Raw genomic sequence first — 23,607 nt, 5'->3', positions numbered from 1 at the left:
ATACTGGGGTATTAGATTCCCAATCGAGAGGCAGCGGTGTTAACTCAATGGCCCCCATTAAAAAGGTTCATTTAAAGAAAGTGTGGCTTTCGTTTGTTCAAGAAAATCCTATCCCCATAAATTGATAGGGATATTAGTAATATATGGTTTAAGATAAGCTACAATTTGATCAGGGCCATACACTTGTAAATAGGATGCACTGACAAAAGTTTGTGTGGCATCAGTTTCACCCACTCCTAATAGTCTAGAAGGAGCCACAACCTTACCCCAATCGAGGGGCCATTCTGCAGCTCCAATGATTGAAATGTTAGCTCCAGTATCTAACATGCCTGTGAAATTTTTTCCCTGTATGCATAAAGTAAGTATGGGTTTCTGATGTTCCTTTAATAAGGTGGGTAGTGCAGCAGTAAGGTTGGTACTGCCAAAGCCTCCCTGCCGAACTTTATCAGATGCCTTCATTGGTTTGACATATGGCAAAAGTAATAATTGTGCAAAACGTTCCCCTTTTTGTAAGTATATATTTCCCATTTTCACAACATTTACCATAACACGTATTTCCCCTTCATAATCTTCATCCATAACACCAGTCAATACCATTAAACCTCTCATTGTGCAGCTACTATGTCCCAAAATCAGTCCCATTGTCCCGGGTGGAATCAGGCCATAGTATCCAGTGGGAATTTTGTGAGTGTTGTATAATTCTATTAATTCCATATTATAAGGACTAGGTATATCAATACAAGCACTCTTAGATGTAGCTGCTTGTAGCATCATAACGCTAGGTCCTCCTTTTGTAGTGGGGCTAGAGGATGGCCCCTTTATCAGTTTCCCTGTTGTTTTTGCTGTGCACCGGGGTTCAAAGTGTTTCCATCCTTATCAAATTTAGAATGACATTAATTCAGCCAATGAAGCCCCTTTTTACATCTTGGACATATTTTTGGGGGTCTCTTCTTATTAGAAGTAGTATTATTTTTTCCGGCCTGTGTTGGCATGTGACATTGTTTTTAAATATGGCTGGGCTTCCCACAGTTAAAACATTTGGCATTAGCAGCTTTTTGTACATTAAAGGTTTCCAATGCTGCCAATTTTGTTCTATGGGACATAGATCTGATGTCCTTATATGCTTTCAAATATTCCATAAGAGAGCCAGTCTCTCGAATTGGTCTGAGCACGGATTGACATTCCTCATTAGCATTTTCAAAAGCAAGTTGTTTTAAAATAATATTTTATAAAGTCACATCCTTAATATATTTCTCAATTGCATCCTTTAATTTTCCTATAAATTGAGAATATTCCTCCTCATGTCCTTGAATAATCTTAACAAATGAACCATCAGAGTTAGTGCTATCAACCTTTGCTTACGCCCTGCAGGCAGTTTCTTTAATGAAATGTAACATCTGAGGGGTAATATTAGCTAATTGTGCAATCATATCGGCCATGGCTCTTGTTCCAGTGAGTATATCGTAGGTTAAATTTGCAGGGTTACCATGAGATTGCTGGTCAATCAGCATTTGTTGGGCCTCATCATTAACCCATATTTGCCATTGAAGTAATTGTTGAGGATTGAAAACCATCTTTGCTACTTGAAAAAAATCATATGGCATCCAATGGTCAGCCCATCCTCTGAGAAATTCTATACAGTAAGGAGAAGTAGGTCCATACAGAACACATGCTTTCTTAAAGCTAGACAACATGCCAAAATCTAGATTAGCCCAAGTATTTTGGCCTTGGGCAGGTTGATTAAATTGCACTGGGAAAGGGAAAGCGCAAGCAGGCATCTCCCGAGGAGGAGTGAAATGATTAGTATGAGCAAAGGTAGCAATTGCTGTTACAGGCGGAGCAGAAGGGGAAACCTCAGGTTTGGGCTGTCTGTTGAATGAAATGACCTCTGTTCTAAGTGGCTTCAGTTTTGACATATCCTGTATATATGTCTCAGTTGTTTTTCTAAGGATTGTGTCTGATTGAGCATAACATTCTTATATTTCAAAGAACCTTGCATATCTTGTTTCTTATGCTCATATTCATGTAAAGATTGAATAGTTTTTCACTTCCAAATTAACGTTATGCCCTTCAACTTGTTCTATGATAGCCCGTATGAGTGACCATGTAACCCTTGCCGATATGCTCGCAAAACACTATTTCTAACCCTTTTCTATATGTCTAGATTGCGTGTCCCCTCTTCTGGGAACCATGAATTGGCCCAGTAAAGTATGATAGCAGTCGTTCAACTGATCTCTTGAAACATTAACACCGTTTTGTTTCAAAAAATGATGCATTATAGAAATGAAAGGAATTTCACTGCTATGTTGTCCCATCCTGCTGGCCTCTTTCTGCAGGGGCTCGTCGCTTTGTTCAGCCTTCCTCTCAAGTCCCTGTTCATGGCGCCACTTGTTGGGGACTTTCTCCCTGGGACTTGGAAGCAACGAACCTGAAAGGACACTCGGACAGTCTCTTGCCCGGACTGACAAGTTTATTTCTGCAGTCAAGCCTTTTTATAAAAGCAGGAACAAAGAGCTTAGAGTATACAGCCAGCAGAGCGCGTACGGGGTTAACACCTAATCAGTAAAAATATTTCCAGGACAGCACGCTCTAAGTGACCCGTGTGCTTATCCCATAACCCGTTTTCTCAAGCAACATCCTTAATATTTACTATTAAATCTTGGCGCCGGGCATAACCAAAGGCAGGAGATGTTTTTCTGCCCGAGCACACCAAGCCAGGATATTTCTGGCCCTTCGCCATTTTCCCAAGGACTTCCCGCAACCGGCTATTTTGTACCGGGCTTCCCAACACCTGTCCATCACCAACTCCCGGAGTTCACTCAGACTCACGTCCATCGAGTCAGTGATGCCATCCAGCCATCTCATCCTCTGTCGTCCCCTTCTCCTCCTGCCCCCAATCCCTCCCAGCATCAGAGTCTTTTCCAATGAGTCAACTCTTCACATGAGGTGGCCAAAGTATTGGAGTTTCAGCTTTAGCATCAGTCCTTCCAAAGAACACCCAGGACTGATCTCCTTTAGGATGGACTGGTTGGATCTCCTTGCAGTCCAAGGGACTCTCAAGAGTCTTCTCCAACACCACAGTTCAAAAGCATCAATTCTTCGGCGCTCAGCTTTCTTCACAGTTACACATTTTACTGTAGGCCAAAGTGGGTCCACATGCAGAAACTCTCTATTCAATTGAGTTCCAGATTTAGCGTATCTATGATATTTTAAGAAATGTCTTCCTCAATTTACTATAGTGTAGAAAGACAACCCTATAAACATTTTTTTCATTTTTATCCACATTTTCTAATTGCTAAAGAACATAGTAACTTTTCTTTTCTCATTTAGTTTTTATCTGATTGGAGCAAGAATTCTATATTGTGAAATTTCTGAAAATAATGTGAACTGGAATGATGATTCCCCAATATGTGAAAGTAAGTACATCCTCTCTTTAGAATATAGAGCAGCATTTCTCCAACTTTTTGATGTGGTGAGTGTGAGTGAGTGAAAGGTGCTCAGTTGTGTCTGACTCTTTGCGACCCCAAGGACTATACCGTCGATGGGATTCTCCAGGCCAGAATACTGGAGTGGGGAGCCTTTTCCTTCTCCAGGGGATCTTCCCAACCCAGGGATTGAACCCAGGTCTACCGCATCGCTGGCAGATTCTTTACCAGTTGAACCTCAAGGGAAGCCCCTTTGATGCAGGGATCCCTTTATTCTTTTAAACTAAAGTAGACATCCAAGAGCTTTTCTTTATATGGGTTATGTCTATTGATATTAATATTATACTGGAATTAATTAAAGCTGAAAAAAATTTAAATAATTATTAATTCATTTTTAAGGAGAGTAATCTTAATACATGTAAATATATGCAACAAATTTTTATGAAAAATCAAAAGATTTTAAACCAAATAGAATTGTGGTACTGTTTTACCTTTTTCCATATTATTTAATTTTTTTCTAGATTCCACGCACACTTTTTAATTTTTTTAAGTTAATTTATTTTTGGTTATGCTGGGTCTTTGTTACTATGCACAGGTGTTCTCTAGTTACTGTGAGCAAGAGGCTACTCTTTTTTATTTTATTTAATTAATTTATTTATTTTTACACAAAAGTCATTTTGTATTGGAGTATAGTTGATTAATAATTTTGTGATAGTTTCAGTGAACAGTGAAGGAATCAGCTGTACATACACATGTATCTATTCTTCCCCAAGGCCCCCTCCCATCCAGGTTGGCACATAACATTGAGCAGGGTTCCATGTGCTATACAGTAGGTTTTTGTTGGTTATCCATTTTAAGTATAGCAGTGTGTACATGAGCTTTTCAAAGTCCTCAACTATCCCTTCCCCTCGGCAACCATGAGTTCGTTTTCTAAGTCTGTGAGTCTCTTTCTGTATTCTAAGTAAGTTCATTTGTATGATTTCTTTCTAGTTTTCACATACAAGGGATGTCATATGACGTTTCTCCTCTGTCTGACTTATTTCACTCCAGATCACACTCTCTAGGTCCGTCTGTATTTTGCTGTGAATGGCCTAATTCATTCTTTTTAATGGCTGTATATATATACACACCACCTCTCCTTCATCCGTTCCTATGTCGATAAACATTTGGGTTGTCTCCATGTCTTGGCCGCTGTAGACAGTGCTGCAATGGACACTGAGGGGCATGTATCTTTTCGAGCCATGTTTTTCTCTAGGTATATGCCCAATAGTGGGATTGCAGGGTCATACGGTAGCTCTATTTTTAGTTTTTTAAGGAGCCTCCATACCGTTCTCCATAGTGGCTGTACCAATTTACATTCCTACCAACAGTGCAGGAGGGTTTCCGTCTCTCCACACCCTCTCCAGCATTTGTTGTTTGTGGATTTTTTGGTGATAGCCATTCTGACCAGTGTGAGGTGATATCTCATTGTCATTTTGATTTGAATTTCTGTAGTGACCGGTGGTTTTGCACGTTTCCATGTGAGGCTGATCTTTGTTTCGGTGCGCAGGCCTCTTCCTGCGGTGTGGAGCACAGGCTCTGGATGCAGGGCTTTAGTGGCTGCAGCGCAGGGCTCGTTAGCTGCGGGTTGCAGGCCCTGGAACCCTCCGGCTTCAGTGGCTGTGGCCCACAAGCTTTAGCTTCCCACAGCATGTGGAGTCTTCCCAGACCAGGGATCAAACCTATGTCCTCTGCACTGACACATGGATTCCTATCCTCTGTACACCAAGGGAGTCTGCAAATTACTTTAATATCTGGCTTAAAGGAAGACGTCTGGATTCAGCCTATTGCAAAATCACACAGTTTGTAACCTCTGAAAAATTTAACCATACTCTCAAAGGGATGAAACTGAAAAACGACAGCAATAGTCTTAATTATAGTAATAGTATTAATGTTAACAATCAATTTGTTAGTGGAGATATTTATAAATCATAAAGGATTTTCTTAGCACAGAGTTTTATTTTTAATCACAAGTACATTTTTGCATTAAATTGTCAGCCTCTTTTATGATAGTGAAAACAAAACTTAGAATGGCCTTGCAGATAAATATATGTATGTCATATTTCAGGAATAAGCTTCATTCTAAAAGTTAATTTCTAAATTAATCGTTTGAATTTGAAATAGTACATTTTGACATAGAGACTTTCTTCTAATTGGATATTGGATTCACAGCTAGCTTATATTAATCATATGTTATGAATTATTTGAAGGAAGTTCAGGACTTTGCTAATGCTGTCTATTTTATCTTTGCTTCATGTCCTTTTCCCCCCTTTAAAGAGATTTTGTGTTCCACACCTGGAAATATAAAAAATGGAAGATTTACCGTTTACAAGGATGAATATCAGTATAATGAGATAGTAATTTATATGTGTGATCCTTCAAATGGACCAGATGAATATTCCCTTGTTGGGGAGAGTACGCTTATTTGTGTTGATTATGACAGATGGAGCAGTGATCCTCCGGAGTGTAAAGGTAATAATATTTCCATTTATTTCCTCCTGAGTCTGCAAAGATCATGGAAGCACTTCATAAATAGTTTTACCTACAAGTAAACAAAACAGTCATAAAGTTACTCCTCTTGCTAAATTGACTTCTAATTTAATTTAATATTGGTCAAATCAAATTAAAAGATAAGTCTAGTTGCAGAGTTCCCCACCAGTCACTCCACATGTCCTTGGCATTCCAATTTATACATCATGAGCTACTGTGTATATGCATGAGCTAGAACTTTTTGGTTTTCTTGTTTGTTTGAAAGCATCAGAAAACTCAACACACCCTGGCTTAAGAAATAAGAAAATTTTATCTTGTATTACAAGATCTCTGAGACTTCTGGCTACAGGAATATTAAAACACTAACCCACTAAGTATCCATCACTATATGAATAGATAAAGAAGATATGGTGTGATGTGGTGTGGTATAGTGTATGTGTGTAATGGAATATTCAGTTCAGTTCAGTCGCTCAGTCATGTCCAACTAACTCTTTGTGACCCCATGAATCGCAACACACCAGGCCTCCCTGTCCATCACCAACTCCTGGATTCTACTCAAACTCATGTCCATCGATTCGGTGATGCCATCCAGCCATCCTCTGTCGTCCCCTTCTCTGCCTGCCCCCAATCCCTCCCAGCATCAGGGTCTTTTCCAATGAGTCAACTCTTCCCATGAGGTAGCCAAAGTATTGGAGTTTCAGCTTTAGCATCAGTCCTTCCAATGAACACCCAGGACTGATCTCCTTTAGGATGGACTGGTTGGATCTCCTTGCAGTCCAAGGGACTCTCAAGAGTCTTCTCCAACACCACAGTTCAAAAGCATCAATTCTTTGGTGCTCAGCTTTCTTCACAGTCCAACTCTCACATCCATACATGACTACTGGAAAAACCGTAGCCTTGACTAGATGGACCTTTGTTGGCAAAGTAATGTCTCTGCTTTGAAATGTGTTATCTAGGTTGGTCATAACTTTCCTTCCAAGGAGTAAGCGTCTTTTAATTTCATGGCTGCAGTCACCATCTGCAGTGATTTTGGAGCCCCCAAAAATAAAGTCTGACACTGTTTCCACTGTTTCCCCATCTATTTCCCATGAAGTGATGGGACCAGATGTCATGATCTTAGTTTTCTGAATGTTGGAAGTGAGAAATAGATTTAAGGGACTAGATCTGATAGACAAAGTACCTGATGAACTATGGACGGAGGTTCCTGACATTGTACAGGAAACAGGGATCAAGACCATCCCCATGGAAAAGAAATGCAAAAAAGCAAAATGGCTGTCTGGGGAGGCCTTACAAATAGCTGAGGAAAGAAAAGAAGCAAAAAGCAAAGGAGAAAAGGAAAGATATTCCCATCTGAATGCAGAGTTCCAAAGAATACCAAGAAGAGATAAGAAAGCCTTCCTCAGCAATCAATGCAAAGAAATAGAGGAAAACAACAGAATAGGAAAGACTAGAGATCACTTCAAGAAAATTAGAGATACCAAGGGAACATTTCATGCAAGGATAGGCACAATAAAGGACAGAAATGGTATGGACCTAACAGAAGCAGAAGATATTAAGAAGAGGTGGCAAGAATACACAGAAGAACTGTACAAAAAAAGATCTTCACGACCAAGATAGTCACGACGGTGTGATCACTCACCTAGAGCCAGACATCCTGGAATGTGAAGTCAAATGTGCCTTAGAAAGCATCACTACGAACAAAGCTAGTGGAGGTGATGGAATTCCAGTTGAGCTATTTCAAATCCTGCAAGATGATGCTGTGAAAGTGCTGCACTCAATATGCCAGCAAATCTGGAAAACTCAGCAGTGGCCACAGGACTGGAAAAGGTCAGTTTTCATTCCAATCCCAAAGAAAGGCAATGCCAAAGAATGCTCAAACTACTGCACAATTGCACTCATTTCACATGCTAGTAAAGTAATGCTCAAAATTCTCCAAGCCAGGCTTCAGCAATACGTGAACCATAAACTTCCAGATGTTCAAGCTGGTTTTAGAAAAGGCAGAGGGACCAGAGATCAAATTGCCAACATTCGCTGGATCATAGAAAAAGCAAGTTATATGTATAATTCCCAAATATTTGAAAAGTATGCAAGACACTACTAAGGAACCTATGAGTCAAAGAAGCAGTCAAAAGGACAGCTAGAAAGTGTTTTGAATCAAATAAAAATTAGAACACAACAGATCAATATATCGAAAGGTGGGATACAGCAAAAGTATTGTTCAGAAAGATATTTTTAGTGTGAAATACTTATGTTAGAAAATTCTCAGATCAATCATCTAAGTTCTACCATAAGAAACTAAAAAAGAAGAACAAATTAAACCCAAAGCAAGAAAACACAAGGAAATAATAGTTAGAAATCCATGAAATTGAGAAGAGACACAAAACAGGGATAATCAAAGAAATCAGCCTGGTTCTTAGAGAAAATAGATGAAGTAGATAAACTTACAGACAGTCTGACAGGAAAAAAGATACAAATTACCAATAACAATAGTGAAAAGGAGAATATCACAAAATATCCTACAGACATTTGAAGAATAATAAGGAAGAAAACAAACCACTGTATGCCTATAAATTTGACAACTTAAACCTTCTCCCAAAGAGCACTATAAACCCTGTGTCCTCACTGGGGAATTCTACCAAACATTTAAGGAATAGATGGTAGCAGTTCTACAGAAAGCCTTAAGAAAATATAAGAAGAGGGAATCCTCAACTCGATTCATGAGGACAGCATTGCTCTGAGGCCAAAACCAGATTGTGTACAAGATAGCGATTTGACATTTACAAGATCAAAGCAAGTTGATCACCATGATGTGTCTATTGTGTATGTCGTAACCTCATAGCTTATCTATCTGATAACCGGAAGTCTGTGCCTTTTAATCCACTTCTTTTATTTTGTGCATCCTCCCAACCACCTCCTCTCAGTTTATCACTTGTTCTCTGTACCCATGAACCTATTTCTGTTTTGTTTTGTTAGTCCATTTGTTTTATTTTGTAGATCCCACATATAAATGAAATCATGTGGTATTTGTCTTTCTCTGACTGACATTTTACTTTGCATAATATCCTCTAGGTGCATCAATGCTGTCCTGAATGGAAAGATTCCATTCCTTTTATGACTGTGTAATATTCCATTGTATACATACCACATCTTTTTCATCCATGACTACCCTTAGGCGGCTTCCATATCTTGTTGTTCAGTCACTACGTCGTGTCTGACTCTTTGCAACCCCATGAACTCCAGCACACCAGGATTTCCTGTCCTTCACTATCTCCCAGAGCTTGCTGAAACTCATGTCCATTGAGTCGATGATGCCATCCAACCATTTCACCCTCTGTCGTCCCATTCTCCTCCTGCCTTCAGTCTTTCCCAGCATCAGGGTCTTTTTCAGTGAGGTGGCTCTTCGCATCAGGTAGCCAAAGTATTGGAGCTTCAGCTTCAGTGTCAGTCCTTCCAATGAATATTCAGAGTTGATTTCCTTTAGGATGGACTGGTTGGATCTCCTTGCAGTCCAAGGGACTCTCAAGAGTCTTCTCCAACACCACAGTTCAAAAGCATCAATTCTTTGGCACTCAGCCTTCTTTATGGTCCAACTCTCACATCCATACATGACTACTGGAAAAATCATAGCTTTGACTAGAAGGACCTTTGTTGGCAAGGTAATGTATCTGCTTTTTAATACACTGTCTAGGTTTGCCATAACTTTTCTTTTAAGGAGCAAGCATCTTAATTTCAGAGCTGCAACCACGGTCCACAGTAATTTTGGAACTCAAAGGAAATAAAGTCTGTCACTGTTTCTATTTTTTGCCATGAAGTGATGGGACTGGATGCCATGATCTTCTTGTTTTGAATGTTGAGTTTTAAGCCAGCTTTTTCACTCTCCTCTTTCACCTTTATCAAGAGGCTCTTTAGTTCCTCTTAGCTTTCTGCCATTAGGTGGTGTCATCTGCATATCTGAGGTTATTGATATTTCTCCTGGCAATCTTGATTCCATATTGAGCTTCATCCAGCCTAGTATTTCACATGATGTAGTATGCATATACATTAAATGATCAGGGTAACAATATACAGCCTTGACGTTCTCCATTCCCAATTTTGAACCAGTTTATTGTTTCTTATCTGGTTCTGTTGCTTCTTGACCTCCATACAGGTTTCTCAGGAAACAGGTAAGGTGATCTGGTATTCCCATCTCCTTAAGAATTTTCCACAGTTTGTTGTGATCTATACAGTCAAAGGCTCTAGAGTAGTTGATGAAGCAGAAGTAGATGTTTTTCTGTACTTCTCTTGCTTTTTCTATGATCCAACGGATGTTGGCAATTTGATCTCTGGTTCCTCTTCCTTTTCTAAATCCAGCTTGTACATCTGGAAGTTCTTGGTTCACGTACTGTTGAAGTCTAACTAGGAGGATTTTGAGCATTACCTTGCTAGCTATTGTTAAAAAAAAAAAAAAAATGCTGTAATGAAAAAAGTGCTGCACAAATCTTTCTGAATTAGTATTTTGTTTTCTTTGGATTAATACCCAGAAGTAAAATTGCTGGATCATACAGTGGTTCTATTTTCCCCTAGGCTATGGCTCACTGTATTCATTTCTATACACTGTCTTTCGAAGTAGAAATTAACTGTTCTTTAAATGTTTATTGCAATTCACCTGTGAACCCACATAATCCTTATTCCGTTTGTGGGAGTTATTTGATTACTGATTCCATTTCATTACTAGTAGTCAGCATACTCACATTTTCTATTTCTTCTGGACTCAGTATTGGGAGAGTGAATGTTTCTGAGAATTTATCCGTTTATTCTAGGCTTTCCAACTTTGGATGTATAATTGTTCATAGTATTCGCTATGATCCTTTGTATTTTTGTGGTATTGGTTGTAACCTCTATTTTTTATTTCATTTACTTGTGTCCTTTCTTTTGTTTCTTGATGAGTGTGGCTATATGCTTGTCAATTTTATCTTTTCAATGAACCATCTCTTATCTTCATTGTTTTTTACTCAATTTCATTTATTTCCGCTCTGTTCTTTATTATTTTCTTCCTTGTACACATTTTGTGGGGACGGTTGTTCTTTTGTTGCTATGGGTGTAAGTTTAGTTGTTTACTTGAGACTTTTCTTGTTCCTGAGGTACACCTGTGTGGCTATAATCTTCTCTCTTAGACTGCTTTTCCTGTGTTGCACAGATTTGAAACACACCATTTTCATTTTCATTAATCTTAAAAATATTTTTATATTTTTTTGATCTCTTCAGTGAATGACTGACTGTTTAGTAACATGTTTTTTGGTTTCCATGTGGCATTTTTTTCCAGTTTTCTTCTGCGGTTGATTTGTGATTGGAAAAGATATTTGATCCTAGATTCAAATGTAAGACCTAAACTCTAAGACTTTATGGGAAGAGATAGAAAATATTTATGAGTAACCAAAGATTGCTTTGAAAACCTTAGAAGCATTATCCTTTAAAGAAAAATAAATAAACCAGACTTCTTAAAATCTCAGAACTGCTGCTCTCAAACACATTGGAGAAAGAAAAAAAAAGCCATAGACTGGGATAAAATGTTTGCCAAGGACATTTCTGAATGGACTTCAAACTATGATAAACAAAGAACTCTTAAAACACAATATGAAAGAAGCAACCCAATTTACAAAAAAAAGGGGGGGAACATATTTGAATGGAATTTTTTCACCCAAGAAGAAATGTGAATGCCAGTGAAGTATATGAAATGTTGCTCAATATCATCAGTAATAACAGAAACTTAATTTAACACCATGATGAGAAACCACTAAAACCTATTAGAATGCCTGAAATTAAAAACAGTAACTAACAATTCCATATTTTGGTATGGATATGATGTATTTGAAACTCCAATACAGTACTGTTAAGAATGCAAAGTGGTATGACCATTTTGGAACACAATTTAGCAATATTTTATACAGTTAAGCATCCACTTAAGGGTTCAATCCTTGGGTCAGGAAGATCCGCTAGAGAAGGGCACGGCAACTCACTCCAGTATCCTTGCCTGGAGAATCCCGTAGACAGAGGTGCCTGGTGGGCTATGTTTCATAGGGTTGCAAAGAGTTGGACGTGACTGAGGGACTAACACTTCAAGGAATAACTCAGCAATCCAAGTCAAGTGCAAACATGTACAGATGGAAACCTCCATGAGAATGTTCATAGCATCCTTATCATAATCATCCCGCTCTGGAAACAAGTGAGAATTTCCTGTCAATTGGAACCTGCCGGGTTACAGTCTGTAGGGTCTCAGAGAGTCGGACAAGGCTGAATGACTACCACCTCCACTTTTTCACTTGCATCTATTGCAGATTTAATCTCATAAGATATTCTCTTGAAGTCACTGCCCAGTCCAGCGCTTTTTGGTTTTGTTTTGTTTCCAAGTTCTGCAAAACCTATTCGTAGATCCTGAAGTCAAGCTAGAGTGTCATGATCTGTAATTTACTTCTGGAGAAGCAGAAAGAGAAAGTGAAGTCACTCAGTTGTGTCCGACTCTTTGCAACCCCATGGACTGTATCTCTGTCCATGGGATTCTCCAGGCAAGAGTACTGGCATGGGTTGCCATTTCCTTCTCCAGGGGATCTTCCCAACCCAGAGATCGAACCCAGGTTTACTGCATTGCGGGCAGCCGCTTTAACCTCTGAGCCACCAGGGAAGTCTGGAGAAGCAGAGTAGAGTGGGAAGTAGCAGAGCACACTGGCGTGAGGCTAAGTATTAACTTGAAACCTGATCTTGGGTCTGCGTGCTTGTGTACTGCTTTACAACTTAAAAATTGTTTCCTGATCTCTTGACTGTAGTCCAGAATGTTTGGAAAACGCTGTCCTAATTACATTGGCCTTTGTATTTCTTGAACATCCCAATTCCTGTGTGTTTTTGCCATATGAAAACTTTTTTATTTTTTTCATAACTGGCTTCTTTTAAACTTTTAAATTTGAGCCCAACTATTACCTTCTCCAAAAGTCTTTACTATCTTTCTAAAAGAACAAGGTATGTAATTAGTCTCAGCATGAGCTGAAAAAAATCCTAGAGCTGAAGAATATCAAAAGTCACTTTTGAACTTACCCTGAATTTGTATCTGACAGTCAGACCTTTTCAAAACTTGTCAGCACTGGGGGAAAAAAAATGTAGAGAAGTCAATAAACTATAATGATTGTCTGTTCCTAGTAGAAAAACATTATTAGATCCCTCTAAATCTGTTTCCCTGGAAGTTGAATGCACAAATAAAGTCTTTTTTTTTTTTTTCTAATTAACACCCTGCCTTTCATTCCTTGCTTCTTTCTTCCCACTGGTAATTATTACTTTGCACTAGATTTTTGCTCCTATGTGAAGCAGATTTCCATTAATTTTGGAATTTCTCCACTTTTCAGTGGTCAAATGTGACTATCCAGTTGTTGAACATGGAATGATATTATCGGGATTTAGAAGAAAATTTTACTACAAAGCACAAGTTGTATTTAAATGTAACCAGGGTTTTTACCTTCATGGCAGCAGCACAATTGTCTGTAATGCAAACAGTGTTTGGGAGCCCAAGTTACCAACGTGTACTAAAGGTACGAAGGTGTCTTTCTCCTTATTGGGTTTTTTTTTTTATTTTGTTTTGTTTTGTTTTTTTTGACAATAAATTTCAATGATACAGAATAACAGAAAAGAAACACTTTTGGTGCTCATATCTGTCTTATAGCCATTTCCATGTTACATGCATGCCAACTAATTCACAAAGAAAGCTGCTGTTTTGATCTTTCTGTGCTTTTATAGGCTCTTAAAATGTGATGTATGTACATCACAGATGCATACATTTCTCTTGTTCAGCATCTTTACATGTAAAATGGATAGGAAAAATTTTTCAGTGTAAATTAAAGCAATTGCATTTTTACATAAATAAGTGTGTAAATGAACAGAAAGTGGTAAATTCCAAGTAATTCAATGAGTTTATATTTTTGTTTTCCAGCGCCAGTTGCTGTTCCTACTGAGCCTTCAACTACCCATGCTTCAGGTTTCATAAAGTCCTGCTCATATTTGTCAATATCCTTTAAATTCTTTGTGAATTTTCAAAATCTTTTAAACGTCTGGTGACTTACACTCGCTGTAATTTTTGGTCATAGAAGGAGGGAGAATGCATTCACAACCATTTTTGTACTTAGTCTAAAATTACTTACTAAACCAGACGTGTAAACTTAGGTAATGTGTATAAACTTGTGTACGTACACGCGTGATGATGGGGTGCCTCCCTCACTGTGTGATAGCAAAGTTACAATGGGATGCATTTAAAGCACTTAGCACAGCACCTCGTGTCTAGAAAGCTCTTAAACAGAGCTCACCTGATGCCCAGTTTCACTGTAATTAGTATTAGTGTAGAGGAAGATCCACAGCTTCTGTTTTTTAACATGTATGTTTTCTGTATCATCAACATTGATCATTTATTCATTTTAAAAGTGACCTGTTGACACCTGTACAGAGTATCATCTGGGTCCAGGAATGTGTTTCATTTTCCTGCCAATAAGGAATTTGGTTCTTTTTAAATAGTGTAATTTTAACTGAGGAATTTCTGCTGTCTTCAGAACAAGACTGGTGTTTCTACTCCTCACCCCCAATATCCGCCAACCCATGAAATTATTATTTTTCTCTTTACTTGGCTTTTTTTTGTGTGTGTGACAGCGGAAAATAAGTTTTATAACAACTGAAGGGCAGGAAAAGTCCCTACTTACTGAGATGAAATAGAGACTTCCTGGCAGCGACCACTGATCAGCTACTCTTCCTAAGACGTGAACGACTATTTTGATATTTCCTGACTTCAGGGCTGCTGTCTCTTCTCTTTGGTTGCGGCAGAAGCAAGAGACAAGGGAAAGAGTGGGAAGACAGCATTTTTATGATTTATTACTTGTTACCTTCTACATAATGCAAAGCTATAGTGAACATTCTTATGCGTACAATTTTATGTACTTGTATACATACATTTAGGTTAACTTCCCAGAAGTAGAATAACACAGTTTGGAAAATAAATTCAATTTTCATTTTGAGAAATAATCTTTTAAAAAATGAAAAATCAAAATCAATTCTATATTTTGTACTGATGAGACTGATGAATTAAATTTATTTTTCCAGGTCCTCGTCCAAATACAACCACAGCGCCAAGCTCGACAGGTCCGGTACCTCTTTATCCTGCCTACATAGCTAGAGCTCAATAAGGTGACGGGAGAAAAATGATAGCCTGTGCTAATTTTGCATTTTTAATTATCAATGAAGCTGAATTTTTTAATCTACTTTCACTGATTTTTGGACCTCTGTTCATTTTTTCTGTGTGGTTTCAGAAGTATTTTCTTGTTAACTTATCAGAACTCATTGTAAGTTAAAGCCCTTTTAACATGAAGTGGAATTTTCTTTTAGGTTTTTTTTGTCTTATTTTACTAGTCACTTGTATAAAATTGTAAGATTTTATACTATTGAATATAGATTGCTGCCGGGAGCCGGTGAGGCATTCCGCTCGTGACAAAGGTCATGAGGAAGGAGGCTCGGCATACGCAAAGGCAGGATCGAGCCTCAGGAGTCCGCCCGGATATTCTCGAGCATTTTCCCCCCAAAAAACCAGAGTCTGCCTACTTTATTGCTTTGTGCTCTCACCTCTGACTTTACTGGGGGCTGTCCCCTACCACCATCTCACTCTCTCTGTCAAAGAGTTAACTTACAGCTCCAATTAATAAAGTTCCTGGGCAATTAGGAGTGTTTAAATCCAAACCCCTCAGATGGCTCTCTAACTCGCCTGACAAGTTTACCCGGACTCCTGCAGCTATGCATACGATTGTTTACAGTCTCCCAGCCTCCAGAGGCACAGGAAGCTTAAGATATTCAAATAGCTTAGAGCCTCTCAGAGAGTTAAAAACTGTCAGAATAAACTAGTAAAGGATTTCATTGATGAGTCAATGCTTGTTGCCAAGTTTTCACATCCCCTGAATTGTATCCTCGAATGTGTATTAATTAATAGTTGGTATATAGAAAAAAATAAGTAGTGGCCTTGGTGTTAGTAACTTTAGACCCTTAAGGTAATAAATTCTTTTCTTTGTTGTAAGCCCATTACACATCCGCCCTATAGGAATGCAATTTTATCTTTGGAAGATGGCGCCAAACCTTAAAATAATTACTCTTAGAGAAAGTAAGTCTTTGTTGATAAGTCCTTGTCAAGAGTCATAAAATGTTAGTAGGCCTTCTGGCCAGAAGATGATGTAAATCACCTAAACCATTTGTATACGATAAATTTACAGGAAAGAAACCTTGATAAGAATCAAAGACTGCTTACTTTGCATCCCCTATTATCCTCTGCGTGTAACTTAGGGTATAAAAGCCCCTGTTAAAAATAAAGCTACGGGCCTTGCTCACCAACGCTTGGTCTCCCCATGTCATTCTTCCCTTTAACTTCCAGCTGAGTCTCCATCTGGAGCGCGGAACCCACCACGCTTACTAATTATGCCTGGGCTTCTAAGACCCACTCGAAAAGGTGTCTAGGGTGAGGCACCTTCCGCTATTCGAGAGGGCGCCTGCGGCCTACGTAAGTGGTGCAAACTTCTTGTCTTGAAGTTTTATTGGTCTCCCGCGTAAACCAAGCTACTCAGCCTCTTTTCTCCACTGAATTTTCCTACTGAGCTATCCTCATTCTATTATTCTTTATATCTCTAATTAGCATATAAATAGTCGCCTAGGCCGTCTCTCCTTCGAATACCCTGGATCAGCTGGGGCTGGTCCCCAGCAGATTGCTTTATAACTTTTAATTACAAAGTAGTATCTAACATACATTTGTAAGATTTGTCCTTATTTATTGAAATGAAATGGAAGTTTTCTGGCAGGGACAGGAACTGATCAGCTACTCTTCCTAAGACTTGAGAGACTATTCTGATATGGTGGAAGGAATTGTCTTCCTGACTTCAGAGCTGCTATCTCTATCTTCTTTTCTTTGGTTGCAGCAGAAGCAAGAACAAGAGAAAGAGTAGGAAGACAGGATTTTTATAATTTATTATTTGTTACCTTCTACATAATACACAGCTATATGGTGAACATTCTTATGCATACAATTTTATGTACTTATATAAATGTATATTTAGGTTAACTTCCCAGAAGTAGAATAACAGAATTGGGAAAATACATTTATTTTTCATTTTGAGAAATAATTTTTTAAAAACTGAAAAACCAAAATCAATTCTATAATTTTGTACTGATGAGACTGATGAATTAAATTTATTTTTCCAGGTCCTCGTCCAAATACAACCACAGTGCCAAGTACGACAGGTTGAGTACCTCTTTATCTTATCTACTTGCTGCTGCTGCTGCTGCTGCTAAGTCGCTTCAGTCGTGTCCGACTCTGTGCGACCCCATAGGCAGCAGCCCACCAGGCTCCCCCATCCCTGGGATTCTCCAGGCAAGAACACTAGAGTGGGTTGCCATTTCCTTTTCCAATGCATGAAAGTGAAAAGTGAAAGTGAAGTTGCTCAGTCGTGTCTGACTCTTAGCGACACCATGGACTAAAGCCTACCAGGCTCCTCTGTCCATGGGATTTTCCAGGCAAGAGTACTGGAGTGGGGTGCCATCGCCTATCTACATAATTAGAACTTAATAAGGTGATGGGTGAAAATGATATCCTGTGCTAATTTTGCTTTTTAAATTATCAATGAAGCTGAATTTTTATCTACTTTCACTCATTCTTGCACCTCTGTTCATTTACCTGTGTGGTTTCAGAAGTAATTATCTTGTTGACTTATCAGAACTCATTATATGCATTAAAACCCTTTTAACATGAAGTGGAATTTTCTTCTAGTTTTTTTCTTTGCCTTATTTTTACTAATCACTTGTATAAAATTGTAAGATTTTATACTATTGAATATAGATTGCTTTTTATAACTTTTAATTACAAAAGTAGTATCTAACATACATTTGTAAGATTTGCCCTTATTTATTGAAATGAAATGGAGGTTTTCTGGCAGGGACAGGAACTGATCAGTTACTCTTGCCTAAGAATTGAGAGACTACTTTGATGTGGTGGAAGGAATTGTCTTCCTGACTTCAGGGCTGCTGTCTTTGGCGTCTCTTCGTTTCAGCAGAAGCAAGAGACAAGAACAGTAGGAACAGCATCAGCCTGGGCAGACCTCACTCAGGGTCCTAGTGTGGCTTGGCTCACAAGTAACATCGTTTCTATAGGTTCCAGTTTCCCGTTGTTTAATGACTCGAAACAAATGTCACTTACTGCCTCTTGTTTGTTTTTTTCCTTCTGCCCTAACATTTTGAGGAAGTGAGAGGCATTATTCATGTTAACATGGTAACTGGAACATCATTTTATAATTCCTATAAACCTGGTACCCTCGCTGAGTTGACTCATTGAGTACCTTGGTGAGTGCTGTGAAGTTTTGTGGGGAAAGAGATTTTTTTTTTTTTTTTTTGGTGGATGATATATAAAGATTGCGTATATTTACTCATTGACCCACCAATGTTTAATCACCTGTTCCTAATGGGAATAGGCACTGTGGTGACTATATTGATATGCTCTTTTGAAAGAGTTGACTGTAAGCATTTCATAAAGCATTTATAAAACACTGATCCAGTTTAGTGTTTAAACGAAGACAGACTTGTCGGGGCAGGTTTATAAAGAAGATAAATTACAAAGACCTTTTTTAAAATATAAAAATCAAAATTCCTCATGAGAGGACACGAGTTAGAATTTTTATGATCAGAACATGAGTTTTTATCATCAGTTAGAAAAAGACTATGAAAAGGATCAGTAGTGAAATGTAATGGCATAAAGTATATGTGACTGTGTGTGTGTGTGCTCAGTCGCCTCTGACTCTTTGTGACCCCGTTAACTGTAGCCTGCCAGGCTCTTCTGTCCATGGAATTTTCCAGGCAAGAATACCGAAGTGGATTGGCATTTCCTTCTCAAGGGCATCTTCCAGACCCAGGGACACCCGCATCTCTTTCGTCTCTTTCATTAGCAGATAGATTCTTTACCACTGTGCCACCTGGGAATCTTATGCCCTTCCAGGGACGTGTGATTATGTGATTATGTGTGTATGAAAAAATGTGGGCAAAATATGAGGTGAAAAAGAAACAATACAAAATCTGTAGCATGATACTATGCGGATGGTATTTTTAAAACATTATGTATGTATTCTGAATAGATGATCTTTGTGATTTATTATTTCTTAATTTCTAAGATTTCCATTATGTAATACAAAGCTATAGTAAACATTTGTATGTATACATTCTTATGTACTTATGTTAATATACATTTTGGTTAACTTTCCAGAAGTAGAATAGCATAGTTTGGAAAGGATGTATGTTTTTCATTCTGAGAAGTCATTCATTTTGTGAAATAATCTTAAAGAGTGAAACATCAAAATTAAATCTATAATTTTGTATTGATGAAATGAGTGAATTAAATCCAATCAATTTTTCCAGGTCTTCGTCCAGCTACAACTGCAACATCAAGTCATACAGGTTCAGTACCTCTTTATCTTACTAACATTGGTTAGAATTTAATAAGGTGATTAGTGAAAATGATGTAATATACTAATTTACATTTTTAAATTATCAGTAAAGCTGAATTTTTTATCTGCTGTCATGTATTTTGGTACTTTGTTCATTTTTCTATGAAGTTTCTGAAATCTTTTTTTGGTCAATTTATTATTTAAGCTCTTTTAACATGAAGTGGAATTTTCTTCTAGGTTTTTTCTTTGCCTTATTTTACTAGTCAGTTTTCTTTTAAGATTTTATTCTATTTCCTATAGATTGCTTTCTGCAGCTTTTAATTATATAAGTAGATACTAATAGGAAAAATGAAAGTTGAAAGTTAGTCACACCATCGTGTCCACTCTGTGCAGCCCCATGGACTGTAGCCCAGGCTCATCCGTCTGTGGAATTCTCCAGGCAAGAGTACTGGAGTCAGTTGCCATTACCTTCTCCAGGGGATCTTCCCAACCCACGGATCAAATCTGGGTCTCCTGCATTCCAGGCGGATTCTTTACCATCTGAGCTAATTGCAAACGTTGCAAAAGCATACAGAGTAAAAGATTAGTTCTCCACCTCTTTCTCTGATCTATTATCTAAGCTAATATCTTTAGAGTTTAGGGTGTCTTTTTAATCTATTTCTACACATCAGCATTCTTATTTCTATACATATTTTAGCATTTTTTTCTTTTTTATCCAAAAATGTCATTATGCTGTTCATATTTTTCTGAAATTTGCACTTTTTCCATTTGAACTGGAGCTGTAGTTAGATTTATTCCCATCTTTTTAAATGATGATTTTAACATGTACCATATTTCACTCAACTATTATCTCAGTGGTAATTTATGAGTGCAGAATTTTTACATTAATAGGAAGTTGGATGCATTGATGTTTTCCCTAATGACTATGAGTGTTGTGTCTCTCTTAAAAAAAGTTTCAGATCTTCTCCATGCTAAATTTTATAAATTTTCCACAATGTAACTGTGTGGTTGCATTAGATCACTGATTCATCTCACATTCTTTATGCCCTGGGAAATGAGATCGCACTCCTCCTCATTCCACCGACCTTCATCCAGTTGTAGGGAATATGCTGTGCACAGGCCTGTACTATAATTAACAGGGCCTCTTTGAAAAATAAAAATGATTTTCTCATCACTCCCAGATGAAGGGCTGGGAGCAGTAAAAAGTACATTGTGGAAAGACATGTTGAAAACAAGATGTTGAAGTACTGATGAGAGAGATGGAAAACCATAGTGACTGTTCCCGTAACCAGAGCCTTGAGGGAGTTGCTGAGAAAGGGCGTCACTAGCTAAACAAAGTCGTCAAAGGCCTGAAGGTTTGAAACTGAGGACTGTGCATTGTTTATCTTTATCTGGGATCTGAGATTGTAAAGAACAGATATCTCTAGAGCATATCTGCAGAAGGAAGTAGAAGTTAAAAATAAAAGGCATGCGAGGATTAGGATCTGGGCTTTTGCCTGCGAAGGGCATCAGCCCCCTGATCCCCACTTTATGTCTGAGTCTTATTTTTCCTTATTCTTCTGCGGCACCACTCGCTCAGGTCAGTTCGTTGTTGGGCTGGTCCCGACACCAATAAGAAGCGCACCATTTGTTGAGTAAGTCATCTCCTTTCCAGCTGTGAAAGTGCCAGTTTTTATCACACGTTAAATTCATGTGTGATCTGGTCTTTCTGTTCCCTTGAATTCTGCCCATTCCTGCGCCAGCACCAAATCGATGTTTTGATTACAGCACAATGATACGTTTAATATCTGGCAGTACATTTCCTTTTCAGATGCTCAGGCTACTCTCTGTGTTAATTTTTCTAGACAAACTTCTGTTTTATTTTGCTGACATTTTTAACTAGTTTAATTGTACATTTCAGTGGCATTAAGTATATTCACATTTTTGTGCAGCCATTACTACCATCTATCTCCAAATGCTTTTCATCATCTCAAAATGAAACATTATGCCTATGAAACAGTAACTCCCTTCTCCTTCCTCTAGCCCTGCTAAGCATTGCCTGTGTCTATGAGTTTCACTGTTCGAGGTGCCTCACAGAGTTGGAATCACTTCTGGTTTATTTCACTTCACATAATGTTTTCAAGGTTCATCCACCTTGTAACATGTATCAGAACTGTATTACTTTTGTAATTTAATAATATTCCATTATATAAACCACATTTCCTTAATTCTTTCATTTGTTGAAATCTTGGTTTGTTTCCACCTGCTGGATATTCTGAATAACGCTGCTCTGAACATCGGCATTCAAGTATCTGAGTCCCTATTTTTAATTTGGTGGTTATGTACCTAGGAATAAATTGCTGGGTTATATAGTAGTCTTATGTTTATTTTTTTTGAGGAACAGCCATAAAGTCTTCCACAGCAGCTGACTATTTTATGTTCCCTCCAGTGATGCATAAAAGTTCTGATTTCTCCATCTTTTTGCCAGCACGTGTTATTTCCTGTTTTTTTTATACAATCCATACCAGTATATGAGAAGCAGTATTTCACTGTGGTTTTCTTTGCATTTCTACAATTCTTAGTGATTGATTATCTCTTCATGTGCATATTGTTGGTCTTTTCTGTATCTTCTCTGGAGAAATGTCTGTTCAAGTCCTTTGCCCAATTTTGATTTGGATCTTTTTTCAATTTTTAAAAGCTCATAATATATGTTGAAGGTTAGTCCCTTATCAGATATATAATGCAGTTGTTCCCTCCCATTCTGTGGACTGCTCTCTCTCTGATGACAGTGTCCCTTTTTAAACATCAGTCTTTGGTTTTGATGAAACCCAGTGTGTTTGGGCTTTTGGTGTCACATCCGAGAAATCACTGCCAGACCCCACATCCTGAAGCTGGCCTCCGTGTTCTCTAAGAGTTTCATAATTTTAGCTCTAAAGTTCGTGGTTCATTTTTGTTCCTTTCTTCTTTTCCTCTCTTCACTTGTGCTCTGATGACTATATTTAGTGTTATATTGGGTTCCTTACTCTTTCCTATGGGAGTATTTATGATAGAGTTTTGTTTCATGATTCTCATGAGATTTAAAAATATCCAACATATGGTTATTTTAGTTGCTAAACTCTTAATTTCGAACTAATTCTAACAACGCTGGATTTTTACTCCATTCCATCACGTTTAATGTTTGTCCCATCATATTTTTGTTTTGCTCATCTTTTAACTATTTATGGCGGATATAGATGATTTTACTGTAGCAGGGCTAGTACTGGCTGACTCGTTGGTAGAGCTGGGGAAACAGGCTGTTGGCCTCAGAGCAGGTGTCAGCCTTCTGGTCCATAGGGCTGTGGCCTGGAGGGTCCTGGTGAGCTGGTCATATCCTGACGTAGCTGACTATAGTGTCAGGGTGTCCTGGAGCTGTTGCTGTCCTGCTGCTGGATGGGGTCTGACCTTGGGGAAGCTGGCTGAGGGGCTGACAGTTGCTGGAGCTGGTATCAGGCTGCAGTTGGTGGGGCTGCTGCCCATGGGGTTCCAGGACTCGTGCTGGCCCACTGCTGAGGAAAGCCAGGGACTAGGGTCTGACTGCAGCGTACTGGGTCAGGTCCTGGACCGTCTGGAGGGCAAGGATGGGTCCCGGAGGATGCAAGATGACACTTCCCTGCTTGTGGGTGGTGTTGTGTTACCACCCCAATAACTGCTCAGTCTGCAGTGTTGAGACCATTTTGCCCACCTTCCTGGGGGGAAGGTTCATATCACAGTCTTGGTGCTAATCAGATAGAGTGAGGATTTCAAAATGATGCTTGCCAGCACCAGAGTCTTTGTGGTATGAGTTCCTAACAGTGGCTACTGCCAGCCTCTGGTCCCCAGAGTGAGTCCTCTCTGTCCTCTGCCTCTCCAAGATCAGCAAGTAGATCTAAGCTGAGATCTTTTCAAATTGCTGCTTTGGCCCTGGGTCTCGAGAGTATATGACATTTTATTCGCACCCTTCAGAGTGGCATCTCTATTTCCTAAAACTCCCTGGACCTCCCAGAAGTATGCCATGCTGGCCTTCAAAGCCAACATTCTGGGGTGAGGGGTGCTTGTCCCGGTGCAGGACCCCCAGGCTGGGGAATCCCATGTGAAACTCAGACCCCTCCTTCTGTGGGGAGAGCTTCTGCAATTGTAATGGTCGCCAAGTTTGTGGGTCAGCTCCCCAGAGTCACAGTTACTGTTTATAC

At 38.7% G+C, this 23,607-nt stretch overlaps 1 protein-coding gene across 1 annotated transcript in view; it reads left to right on the top strand.

The window, feature by feature from the left end:
- The window catches only part of LOC133228185 (membrane cofactor protein-like), a 68,809-nt gene that overhangs the window by 27,141 nt on the left and 18,061 nt on the right, over positions 1-23,607 (top strand). Inside the window, exons 4-10 of the mRNA XM_061383670.1 lie at positions 3,331-3,416; positions 5,742-5,936; positions 13,325-13,507; positions 13,906-13,950; positions 15,060-15,098; positions 17,193-17,231; positions 19,392-19,430. Coding sequence (XP_061239654.1) covers positions 3,331-3,416; positions 5,742-5,936; positions 13,325-13,507; positions 13,906-13,950; positions 15,060-15,098; positions 17,193-17,231; positions 19,392-19,430 — 626 coding nt within the window. The remainder of the gene's footprint in view (positions 1-3,330; positions 3,417-5,741; positions 5,937-13,324; positions 13,508-13,905; positions 13,951-15,059; positions 15,099-17,192; positions 17,232-19,391; positions 19,431-23,607) is intronic.

The sequence above is a fragment of the Bos javanicus genome, chromosome 16, assembly GCF_032452875.1.
Source record: "Bos javanicus breed banteng chromosome 16, ARS-OSU_banteng_1.0, whole genome shotgun sequence".
Classification (NCBI taxonomy): domain Eukaryota; kingdom Metazoa; phylum Chordata; class Mammalia; order Artiodactyla; family Bovidae; genus Bos; species Bos javanicus.
Note: the sequence above shows the minus strand (reverse complement) of the source record. Positions and strands in the feature narration are given on the sequence as shown.